Consider the following 13,365-nt stretch of genomic DNA (forward strand, 5'->3'; position numbering starts at 1 on the left):
AGTAAAAATGCCTATGCATTTTTGTGCGGCGGATCAGTGTGAAAGTAGCCAAAGGAATACTAAACTGTCAGATGGTACCCAAGGATTTGATATTTACTGATTCTATAAATTGTATTTTACTAACTTATTTATTCTTGACTCATTTGTAGACTTTTGGGGGGGTGAATCAGGTCATCTCTGCAGCTTCTGATTACTATTAGAGACTTTCAGTGCTCTGCTATCGTTATCACACGATAGATTTCTTTTGCAGTGGTCCATTGCCACGAGGTTAATCAAAGCCTGAGCCAGCCGCCAGAGCTCACAGGAAATCCTTGGGACATCAGAGATGGAATTAAGGGATTTTCCTACAGAAGCACTGTGATTGTGATTCAGCTCCCGGGCTAATGCCTGGTACACACTAGGAGTTATTTTTCGTTCAGCCCAGTGGCCTTCTGCTGATACTGTTGACCACCTGCTTCTCCTCAAAAGACTTCACTCGCTTGGCCTTCAAGATTCTGCTCTATCCTGGTTCTCCTCCTACCTTATCTCACCGTGCCTTCAATGTTGCCTGTAATTCAATCTCCTCTCTTTGTCTTGCAGGGGCCCCCAAGGCTCTGTCCTTGGACCACTTTGATTCTTTATTTACACATCCTCCCTGGGTCAGTTGACAACCTCCCATGGCTTCCAATACCATCTCTATGCCAACAACACACACATCTATCTACTCAGCCTGCCCTTTTATCTCCTCACACATCACTCTATTACGGACATATCAGTGTGAAAGTCTAACCACTTCCACAAACTCAATCTTTCAAAACGGAGCTCATAATATTCCCCCTCTCAGGTCCCCTCTCCCGACTTTATCCTGGAGATTAAATGGTGCAACTATCAATCTCTCTCATACCAGGGTGCCAGGTGTCATTGAATCACTGTCCAAATAATGCTGCCTTAAAATGTTACTAAACGCAGGACCCTGCATTCACTAGATCTGATCTCCCACAGTACAGAGGACATGGAAATGCAGTTATTTTAGTAAATATAAACTGCCAAATACCTTTTCTCATCAGCAGTTAGATCAGCCTTATGAATTCTATCAGTGTTCAGCAGAGCACTGGTTAAAGAATGTAGACAGGATGGGGGGGGGTAGGGTTGTGCACCCGCTTAATGCGCAGCGCCCCCCCGTGTTGGCAAAGGACCAGCCACGTATGGTATGTGGCTGGTCCTGTTGCTGCGGCCCGTCCGCAGTACATTATGGCGGGCATCCCAAAAGTGGTTGATATCACTTTAAAGCAATACTAAAGGCTTACATTTTTTCTTATAAAAATAACAAACATGTTCTACTTAACTGCGCTGTGCAGTGCTTTTGCACAGAGCAGCCCGGATCCTCCTCTTCTTGGGTCCCCCACCGGCACTCCTGGCCCCTCCCTTCTGTCGGATGCCCCCACAGCAATCAGCTTATTGGGGCACCCGCTGCTCCGTGTGTCCATTCACACATGGAGCTGCTTCTCGGCCCCACCCCCTCTCTCCTCTCACTGGCTGCGATTGCCTGCAGTGGGAGCAAATGGCTCCCACTGCTGTCTCAGTCAATGAAGAGAGGGAGTCCCGTGATAGCCGAGACTCCAGGGCACATCGCTGGATCAAGAGGTGGCTTAGGTGAGCATTAGGGGGGGGGATGCTGCAGCACAGAGAAAGTTTTTCACCTTCATGCATAGAATGCATGAAGGTAAAAAAAAACTTGAACCTTTACAACCACTTTAAGTCGTACTAGATCACTCCATGCTGGGCCATTTTGCAGGTATAACTATGTAAAACATAAAATATACATCCCTTTACTGTTTAATCTGTTCCTACTAGCCATACGCATATATGTGGCCTCTCAGAGGGTGGGCTCTAATACCAAGAGGTATTATATATGCACTCCAAACGTACACATTTCTGTGCTGAGAGCGAGTACTCTTACCAGTTACCAGCAGGAACCGGAAAGCTCCTGATGCTTACTTGCGATTAGGAGCTTTCCGATCATGTGACCGCTGTGACAGGAAATTACAGTGGTCACATGACTGAAATGTGCATTTTCGCCCTCCAGTATTTAGAAGCTCCTAAAGGGCCAGCAGTAACACACTGTCACTCCCTGCTCTGCAATGCAAACTAGCACATTATGGCAGACTTACCCTGTAAACGAAGCCCTCTAGCCACACGCTGTCAGTGCTTCCCTCTTCACACATCTTCCTTCTGGGTCTGTGCATTCCAAACGCATAAATAGCCAGGCCGCGATGTCATCTTTTCTGTGCATGCGCTCAGGAGTCACAATCACGGCACTCTGAATTGAGGATACGCATGCGCCAGTGATGTCATCAGCTGATGAAATTGTGAATATCTCCTAAATGATGCAAGTTTGGGCAATATTCACTGTACTTACAGGTAAGCTTTATCACAAGCTACCTGTAGGTACTAGTGAAAAAGTGAAGCTTACTACTGCTTAAATATCTGATTCATTTGAAATCTGGATGAATCCAGTATATACATATTTCTTTTTTATTTGTGAAGATTCACAGAAGGGGAATGTTATGGACACTCTCCCTTCAACACTAAACAATCTGGAAATAATACTTAAAAATTGAAGTTGGCACAAGCACAATATAGACTGAATCAAATGAAATTTTCCACCATTTTATTTCCATGGTTTACAGAGGACAATGACAAAGAGGCTCACCATCCCAACACCATTCAAGTTCTTTCCTGCTAATGATTTTATTTAAGTTTGAGATTGGGTGATCATACACAGCAATGGTGACTACAGCGGAGGAACCAAAAACGTGTAATCTCGGCCTGCAAACAGCACTAAACATCTTCCTGGGCTCTCACAATCTCCCGATGTAGACTCTTGACCTGTTAAAACAGTGCATTTCATTCATCGATATCTGTGAACTGTGGACAATGACCCTTTCCCTAGAAAGACATGCTTGCCAAGTGACAGCTGTAACTCGGAAGGGGTCAATGTATCAAGTCAAGGACACGCATGCAGAGACCAAACTGACAGATCCAACTGACATACAATGCAAGTAAAAGTCACATTCAGGCTTTCCAACTCTAAATCTCTGTTCATATAAAATGCAAAGGGAGTCAGGCTTTGTACAGTAGTTCTCCATCCCACAGTAGTAGCAGCATGCATATATAATCCCAGGTCTACCCCCGCAAAATGTCCTGATTTGCATTTGTGCTCTGGAAGCTGAAGAGAACCTGAAGGCCTATTTATGAAGACTGGAGCACAGTGGATTTGGTTGCTGTGGGTTGCATTCTGGTTTATGAAAACCGCACTATTTGGGGACCTTCCTGCAGAAACGTCTGAAGCTTGTTCAGTCTCTAATGCCCCACATTGAGTTATCATGGGTTACTTTTTAGTTTCCTATGCTGCAAACAGAGATTCTAACTGACTTTGATAGATCAACACAGAATGTTAAAAAATATTGTTTCTCAGACATGGTGATGCATATAGTACCTGGCATTTAGCAAGGAAGAGTAGGGACTGGTCGTAGAGGGATCAGTTTGATGAATATATAATATATTGCAGGTACTGCAATATATTTTTAATGAAGAAAAAGATCCTGTATTAGATCCTGTATTATGCAAAATGTGCTAAATGTAAGGGCTTGTTCACACATGAGCTCTACAGCACACCTGACTGGCTCCTTGTGATGCTTCTTTTTCCCCAGTCTGAGCCCCACTGTACAGGGACTGGTGTTGTTCCTCGCTCCCCAGTTTAGCTGTGCTGTAAAGGGACTAATAAAATGTCAAATTCAGGTACACTGCTTGTATTGTAAAACTACATTTAAAGTGACACTAATCTCTGGTTAAAAAAAAAAAAAAAGCATATATTCTATTCAAGTGTGTATTCTTAAAGCAGTAGTAAATTTGTTTCCTAAAAATAAAAAATCCGGTCTCCCTGCAGTTGTAATATACTAGTGTGCACTGCATACTAGCACATTATGACAGCGCAGCGTTTGTCACAGCTCCCCAGATCACATTACCCGCTGACAAGCCGGAGGGACATTTGGGCAGAACAGTGGCTAAATGGTTAGCACTTACGCCTGGCAGTACTAGGGTCATTGGTTAGAATCCCAACCCCGGTATTACCTGCCTGGAGTTTCCATGTTCTCCCTGTGCCTGCGTGGGTTTCCTCAGAGTACTCCGGTTTCGTCCCGCACTCCAAAGACATGCTGGTAGGCAACTTGGCACTTGGCCCTAGTATGTGTATGTATGAATGTGAATTAAGGACCTTAGATTGTACACCCCTTGAGGGTCAAAGATTGATGCGAATATACAGTGTGTGTGTGTGTGAGTAAAGCGCTCCGTAAATTGATGGTGCTATATGAGTACCTGTAATAAACAACAATTAAATTTAGGACAGAAGAGACCACTAGAGTCGTTTCTGTTATAAAAACATACCTGTCAGCAGATTTTGAATACAGAGAGTTGACTACCACTTAAAATCAAAAAGTCCTATCTATTGCTCTAAGCCTCCACCATATCCCTTTTTTACCTCTTTGATGAGACTTCCTGTTAGAGGGTGACTACATTTGTTTGCCATTGTTACATAGTTAGTCTGGCTGAAAAAAGACGAATGTCTATCCAGTTCAACCATTAAAAAAAAATAAAAGTTAAAATCCTACACACACAGTTGATCCAGAAGAAGGCAAAAAAAACCAGCAACGCATGATCCAATTTGCTCCTGCAGGGAAAAAAATTCCTTCCTGATCCCCTGAGAGGAAATCAGATATTCCCTGGATCAACTTTACCTATAAATGTTAGTATCCGGTTATATTCTGTGTATCTAAGAAAGAATCCAGGACTTTTTTAAAGCAATCCACTGAGCTGGCCAGAACCAACTCTTGAGGGAGTCTATTCCACATTTTCACAGCTCTTACTGTGAAGAAACCTTTCCATATTTGCAGATTAAATTTCTTTTCCTCCAGACGTAAAGAGTGCCCCCTTGTCCTCTGTGATGACCTCAGGGTGAATAGCTCTACACCGAGTTCACTATATGAACCACTGATGTATTATACATGTTGATCATATCCCCCCTTAATCGCCTCTTCTCAAGAGAGAATAAATTCAGTTCCTCTAATCTTTCCTCATAGCTGAGCTCCTCCATGCCTCTTATCAGTTTGGTTGCCCTTCTCTGTACTTTCTCCAGTTCCCCAATGTTCTTTTTGTGAATTGGTGCCCAAAACTGAACTGCATATTCCAGATGAGGTATTACTAATGATTTGTACCGGGGTAATATGATATCTCTCTCTCTGGAGTCTATACCTCTTTTAATACAAGAGAGGATTTTGCTCACTTTAGAAACCGCAGCTTGGCATTGCATTCCATTATTAAGCTTGTGATCTGTACTTTCTCCAGTTCCCCAATGTTCTTTTTGTGCCACTGTATGTAGGAACATAGCCACTCTGTCTTACTTGCTCCCGAGATGGACGATGGGATATATAGTATGATAACGCATTGAACATGACCGCAACTAACATGCACTGCTCTTTCCAAACAAACAGAAGTGAGGGAGAAAGAAGAGGTTGGGAAGTTCACAGAGGATGTTACAAACAGGCAAAATAACACAGTAAGAAACAGTTTTATGAAAAGCAGATGACAGAGCCATTAAGTAGTGGATGTGTGTGGATTATTGTTAAAAAACAAGGATATAATTTGTTACTGTACTTACATATTAATAAATACAGAGCTGCGTTAGTTTGTGCCTTTTATGTCTGACTGAAGTTTAGCTTTAAAGAAGGTCTGTAAATTATAACTGGAAGACATTCAACTACATAAAGCACCACATGATAAAAACAGCTTTTTTTTCTTCATAAAACTCTTTACAATTTCTTTTCATACAGTGTGGAAAATTATTTTTGATCCCCTGTAGATTTTGTAAATTTTCCCACAAGAAATGAAGGGTCTATTATTTTTATCATAGGTGTATTTTAAATGATAGAGACAGAATATCAACCAAAAATCCAGAAAAAAAAAAGGATACAAATGGTATAAATTAAGTTGCAGTTCAGTGAGCAAAATAAGTATTTGATCTCCAAGCAAAACATGACTTAGTACTTGGTAGAGAAACTCTTGTTGGCAAGCACAGAGCCAAGACGTTTCTTGTAGTTGGTTACCAGGTTTGCACACATCTCAGGAGGGATTTTGGTCCACTCTTCTTTACAGATCTTATCTAAATCCTTAAGGTTTCTTGGCTGATGCTTGACAACTTGAAGTTTCAGCTCCCTCCATAAATCTTCTATAGGATAAAGGTCTGGAGACTGGCTAGGCCACTCCATGACCTTAGTGTGCTTCTTCTTGAGCCACTCCTTTGTTGCCTTGGTGGTATGTTTTGGGTCATTGTCATGCTGGAAGACCCATCCACGACCTATCTTCAGTGTTCTGGCTGAGGGAATAAGGTTCTCATCCAAGACGTTACAATACATGGACCCTTAATGAGGCAATGTCGGCCTGTACCTTTAGTCAAGAAACAGCCCCAAAGCATAATGTTTCCACCTCCGTTCTTGACTGTAGAGATAGTGTTCTTAGGGCCATAGTTGTTCTTGTTCTTCCTCCAAACATGGCGAGTTGAGTTAATGTCAAACAGCTAAATTTTAGCCTCATCTGACCACAGCACTTTCTCCAAATTCTTCTCTGAATCATTTAGATGTTCATTGGCAAAGTTCAGATGGGCCTGTACATGTGCCTTCTTGAGGAAGGGGACCTTGCAGGTACTGCAGGATTTCAATCGTATTGTGTTACCAATGCCTCCAGATCATTCGGAAGCTCCTCCCGTGTAGTTCTGGGCTGATCCCACACTTTTCTCATGATCATCATTACCCCATGAGGCAAAGTCTTGCATGGAGCTCCAAACCGAGGACAATTGCTGTTTATTTTGTATTTCTTCCATTTGCGAATAACCACTCCCAACAGTTGTCTCCTTGTCACCAAGCTTCTTGCTGATGGTCTTGTAGCCCATTCCAGCCTTGTGCAGGTCTACAATCTTGTCCCTGATGTCCTTTGACAGCTCTTTGGTCTTGTCCATGGTGGTGAGGTTTGAATGGAAGAAAGAGATTCTGTGGACGGGTGTCTTTTACACCAGTGTTTCTCAAATGTTTTTCAATCAAGGCTCCCTTTAAAATTCTGGATAATCTCAAGGCACCCTTAAAAATTCTGCACAATCTCAAGGCACCCTTTAAAAATTCTGCACAATCTCAAGGCACCCTTTAAAATTCTGCACAATCTCAAGGCACCCTTTAAAATTCTGCACAATCTCAAGGCACCCCAATCTAAAATGTAAAAACTATTCTACACACATCCAGTACACCCAACGTTAGACATGATTTATTCTTCCAAAGCAAATACACCTTTGCACACTGGTACTGACCTGTATTCCAGTGTGTCTCATTTTCTCGCCCTCACTCTGCTAATGTGACCCAAGTGCTCACAGAGAGGGGTAGGGAAGGCCAAACAAGGATGATGTGCATGCACCCGACATCCTCCATATCAACTGATGATGTTATTGGTTGTTAAGATGCTGACAGCTACAAGGTCATAAAAGTGCACAATGAAAACCTGTGGCTTTGTGTACTAAAAGGCAGGATTGTTCCACCTGCTGGCTTGTATACAATTTTTGTGAATTTTGCCAAGGCACCCTGAAGAAGCCTGAAGGCACCCTGGTTGAGAAAGGCTGTTTTATACACACAATGAGCTGTCATTGGGAGCACCTTCTTAAATTGACAGGACTAATCTGAGTACCACATGAGCACATAGCCAGTTTGTGGGAGTCAGAATTATTGTTGGTTGGTAGGAGATCAAATACTTATTTTACTCACTGAACTGCAATTCAATTTATACCATTTGTATTGTGGGGTTTTTTTCTGGATTTTTTGTTGATATTTTGTCTCTATCATTTAAAATACACATGATAAAAATTATACACCCTTCAATTCTTAATAAGTGGGCACACTTACGAAATCTGCGGGGGATCAATTATTTTCCCCACTGTACATATTTCTATCTCAGTGCTGCTGATCTCCTCCAACCTCTTGCTAGCTATATGCACGCTCTCCAGTGTTGGATGCACAGGATTGCCCTGGAATAGCTTTCTAAAGTTGGGTACACACAGGGGCGAAAATCGTCCGAAAACTGTCTGTCTGGCAGAAACCGGCTGACTTTCAGCCCTTTTTGTACAGCTACTCGTCCGACAGAAGCCAGTCTCACAACCAGCTTCCATCGAATGACCATGCTGGAAAACCAGCATCCGATTAGCATGTTATGGGATCTAATGAACTCCAGATCTCTCCATAAAGAGTAGCTCACTGCCTATTGCTATCACAGGGGATATTTATAACCCGTGTCAACAAATAAAAGTGATAAAAAAAAAAAGCAAGTGTAAAAATTTTTTTAAAAAGCACCCTGGTCCCCCCATGCAAAGGCAAACACACACATTGGTCCCGTAATTGTCCCACACGAAGCATCACCACGAACATCAGCTCATGGGCAGCAATTCAGGTACCAGACCTCCTCTGTAAATCTACACTGGTAACCTGTAAAGGCTTTTAAAGTGTCACCTACGGATAGTAAAATTTATGTAATTTGTCACTGGTGCACAGGCGTGTGCAATTTTAACATGTGACATGTTTGGTATATATTTACTCTAATTACAATTGGGTATTATATTGTGTTTTTGTGCATTAAAATTCAAAAAAGTGTTTTGGGGTTTTTTTTTTCCATTTGAAAAAGTACTGCGCAAATACCGTGTGACAGACATTTGCACCAATTTATTCTCTAGGGCCTCTGCTAATAAATATATATATATATATACATACACACATATATATATATACATATACACACACACACATATATATATACACACACACACACACACATATATATATACATATACACACACACACATATATATATACATATACACACACACACATATATATATACACACACACACACACACACACACACACATATATATATACATATACACACACACACATATATATATACATATACACACACACACATATATATATACACACACACACACACACACACACACACACATATATATATACATATATACATATACACACACACACATATATAAAATATGTTTGGGGGTTCTAAGTAATTTTCTAGCCAAAAAATACTGATTTTTTACAAAAAGGGGTTTATTTACTAAAACTGGAGAGTACATAATCAGGCTCAGTTCTGCATAGAAAAAAAAATCAGCTTCTAAATTCAGTTTGTTCAATTAAGCTTTAGCAATAAAACCTGGAAGCCGATTGGTTGTTTATGCAGACGTGAGCCTGATTTTGCACTCTACTGCTTTAGTTAAAAAAAAAAGGTTGTCAGAAAAGGCCCGGTCTTCAAGTGGATATAGTGCCATCAGTCTGTGCAGAACTTTACAAAATAAAGGTTGACAACACAGTTACAATACAATTCGGAGGGACAGATGACACAAGCGTTGATAAACGGTAAGGATGCTAATGCAAAAAGTAATAAATCAGATGTTAGCTAGCAGTGGTATAGACTTCCCTGAAGAGATGAGTTTTCAGGGATCGCCTAAAGACAGAATAGCAGATAGCCATATAGAAGGTGGTAGAGAGTTCCAGAGGATAGGAGGAGCTCTGGAGAAGTCCTGGAGGTGAGCATGGGAGCAAGAGAGTAGGAGGTCTTAGGAGGAGCCGAGAGGAGGGCTTGGGTGATATTTTAGGACAAGGTTGGAGGATGTAGCTGGGGGCAGAGTTTTGGATGGCTTTGTAAGTTGTTTTCATGGTGCATTTTATTTGTTGGAAGAATGGAAGCCAATGGAGGGGATTGGCAGAGAAGGGTGACAGACACTGAATGGCTGGTAAGTCTGTCAGCAGCACTCATGATGGACTGAATGGGGATAGCCTGTGTAGAAGTAGGCCAATGAGGAGGAAGTGAGGCCAGAGATAACACAGACGTGAATCAGTAGCTTGGCGGTGGTGGTGGCTAGGAAGAAGGGGATTTTGGAAATTGTATGGAGGTGACAGCGACAAGACAGGGAGAGTGATTAGATGTGGGGCTGAAAGTTGAAGTCAGAGTCCAAGATTACACCTAGTACCCTGCCATAAGGGGAGGGACCCATATTTGTGTCATTAAAGCAGAAGTAAATTCTCTCAATCAACATGAACTATGTGTCAATCCGTATGCTACTACCATTAGTGAATAGATAAGAAGATAGAATATATTTACTTGTTTTAGGGCCAGTTCACAATATAGAAACGCGTTTTTGGCACGTTCCGCTGCGTTTTTGATGCGTTTCAGTGAATTTTTTAAGCATTCCAGCGAATTTCTTCCCCTCTCTTTTTCTTCAATTCACATAGGAACGTGTGTTCCAGTTCGTTTTGGTGCGTTTTTGATGCGTTTTACTGAGTTCTGTGCAAAAATAATTCAGCATGTTCTACTCTTTTTTTACTGCAACTGGAACGCACTGGAACTGCAAGCACTGATGTGAACTATGACATTGACAACCATATAACCTACTATCTGTGTGTTTTGGATGCAGAAAAAACGCAACTGAAACATATGCAGTGTGAACTGGCCCTTAAACTTTTCTTCAGTGTCTTCCTGGTTTCTGGCCTAGGCTAATATTTCATACAGCCTTCATGGTCATTTTTTTTTCTTTATCTGGAGGAGGGGGTTTCTAAACTAAACACACCTTCCTGTCTGCATGCTCTATGTGTGGGGAAAAAAAGGACATAAATCTCATTTGGGTGCAGCATTGCATGACTGTGCAGTTGTCAGTTAAAGTAACGCAGCACCATATTGCAAAAAATGGCCTGGTCAGGAAGGGGGGTAAATCCTTTGGAGGGCAAGCGGTTAATAATCAGCTGCAATTTATAAATGATAATCGATCGAGATCAATACCGCCACCTTTAGCACTCATCTACACAGGAGACTTACCATGTAATGCCACAATGCATGATCACACTGGGAGATATGGGGGCTGGGCCACCAGTCAGAAGGAATGAATAAATCAGGATTGAATAAACAATAAATGAAATAATTGAATAAATAAATGAACAGTGGAATGAATAACTGATGGTTTAATAAATCAAAGGTGGAAACATTAAATGAATAGTGGAATTAATAAATGAATGAAGGATAGTTAAATAAATGGACAGTGGAATGAATAAATCATTGAACGGTAGAATGAATGAATGACCAGTGAAGTAAATAAATGAATGAACGTAAAATGAATGACCAGCGGAATGAATAAATGAACAGTGGATTGAATAACTGAATGGTGGCATGAATAATGGTTGATTAAACACATGCATGGTGGAACAAATAAATGAATGAATGAACAGTGAAGAAATTAACAGCTAAGTAAATAAATGAACAACAGAATGAATAAATGAACAGTAGAATGAATACATGATGGAATGAATAAAAGAACAGTGGAATGAAAGAATGAATGGCAGTAGGTATAAATGAACAGTTGAAAAAATGAATGGCAGAATAAAGGCATGAATGGTAGAATAAATAAAGGGTGGAATGAATAAATGAATGAAGGTGGAATGAGTAAATGAACGGTGGAATGAATAAACAGCAGAATGAATAAATAACTGTACAGTGGAATGAATAAATGAACAGCAGAATGGATAATCGAACGGATGGCAGGATAAATAAATGAACAAAGAGTGCACTGAATAAATAAATAAAAGTGGAATTAATAAAAAGATGGTGGCAAGAATAAAGGCTATTTAAATAAATGAACGGTGGAACAAATAAATAAATGAACGGCAGTATGAATAAACGGTGGAATGAATAAACGAACAGTGAAATTAATGAATAATGGAATGAACGAACAGTGGAATTAAGGTGGAATGAATGGCGGAATGAATAAATGGTGAAATTGATGAATGATGGAATGAATTAACGGTAGAATGAATAAATGAACGACGGAATGAATCAAGATAGAATAAGTAAATGAATGATATGAATGAACGGTGGAATGAATAAATGAACGGTGGAATGAATCAAGATGGAAAAAGTAAATGAATGAACAGTAGAATGAATAAATGAACGGTTGAATGAATAAATGGTAGAATTAATGATGGATGAAATGAATGAATGAACGGTGGAATTACTGAACATTATAAAGGATGAAAGTGGAATTAATGAATGATGAAATGAATGAACAGTGGAATGAAAAAATGGAATTCATGAATGATGGAATGAACAGTGGGATGAATAAATGAACAGTGGAATGAATGAACAGTGGAATGAATCAATGGCCGATGGAATGGATAATGGAATGAATGGTGGAATAATTGAACGGTGGAATAATTGAACGGTGGAATAATTGAACGGTGGAATGAATGAACGGCTCGCTCAGTACACACAGCACAGCTTACAGTAGTAGTGCGTTCTCTGTGCGTCTTGTTGCGGTCCGCTCCCTGGGTCCCGTCTTTGGCCGTTGCTGTGGCGTAGTCACAATGGACGGACTGCCTCAACACAACAGACAATGACGAGGAGACCGCCTATGACAACACAGTGTTGGAGGGCCCTGACGCACGTGTCTCCTCCATCTCTCCCCAACTGGTGACACACAGATGGACCCCCCATGCCCGCCATCCTGAAGCAACAAATTTAGGGGTCACCATAGGACGCAGTGACACCACATTTGCCCCGGTGTGGATGATTGAGTCCCAGCATGGAGGTCACCCCAGCCTCCTTCTATCAGAGGTGGGACTACAACTCCCAGCAGAGGGGCAAACTGACAGAGCTGTGTAAACATCTGTCCTGACAGAAGAGTGTCCCCTCCCGGCTTCCATACTCTCTCCTCCCCTCCCCCCCTCTCACCAGATACAGGGGCGCATAGATCTTGAACGACTCCTCCATGGCGCCCTGTGTGATCTGCAGGTAGGAGGTGAGGCAGGACGGGTTCCAGGTGTGGCCGATCTCATAGCAGCTGTGCGGGATGGACTTGCTGAAGGCCGCCATGTTGAGGTAGAGGATCTGTCAGGAGGAGGAGGGGGAGGAGTGGGAGAATGGGGAGAGGGGGAGGAGCCGCCTGACCGGCTCGGGGTTACTGCCGTGCAAAGCCCTGGCCGACTCAGGACGACGGCAGCGCGCACGTACGGTTGCGGAGGGGGCGCGCTTCCTCAGGCTGAGGGGAAAATGATGGAGCAGAGTTGTTCATGAGCTGCTCCTGGTAACCCCCAATGTGCATCTGAGTACATGCCTGAGCTCCTCACACAGCATACTACACGTCAATAAATCCCCTCACAAATGTTAGAACACGGGACACATTTATAGAAATCACCTCACAACTGACATGACACAGGACCCCCAAATCACCTCACA

At 41.8% G+C, this 13,365-nt stretch overlaps 1 protein-coding gene across 1 annotated transcript in view; it reads right to left on the reverse strand.

The window, feature by feature from the left end:
* Positions 1-13,082, reverse strand: part of TMEM135 (transmembrane protein 135) — a 488,083-nt gene extending 475,001 nt beyond the window's left edge. The window contains exon 1 of the mRNA XM_089656743.1: positions 12,862-13,082. Within this exon, the coding sequence (XP_089512869.1) occupies positions 12,862-13,002 (141 nt within the window). The 5' untranslated portion in view covers positions 13,003-13,082. The remainder of the gene's footprint in view (positions 1-12,861) is intronic.
* Positions 13,083-13,365: the final 283 nt, after the last annotated feature.

Source organism: Staurois parvus, unplaced genomic scaffold (genome assembly GCF_062004578.1).
Source record: "Staurois parvus isolate SC_StPar_1 unplaced genomic scaffold, SC_StPar_1.0 ptg000027l, whole genome shotgun sequence".
Classification (NCBI taxonomy): domain Eukaryota; kingdom Metazoa; phylum Chordata; class Amphibia; order Anura; family Ranidae; genus Staurois; species Staurois parvus.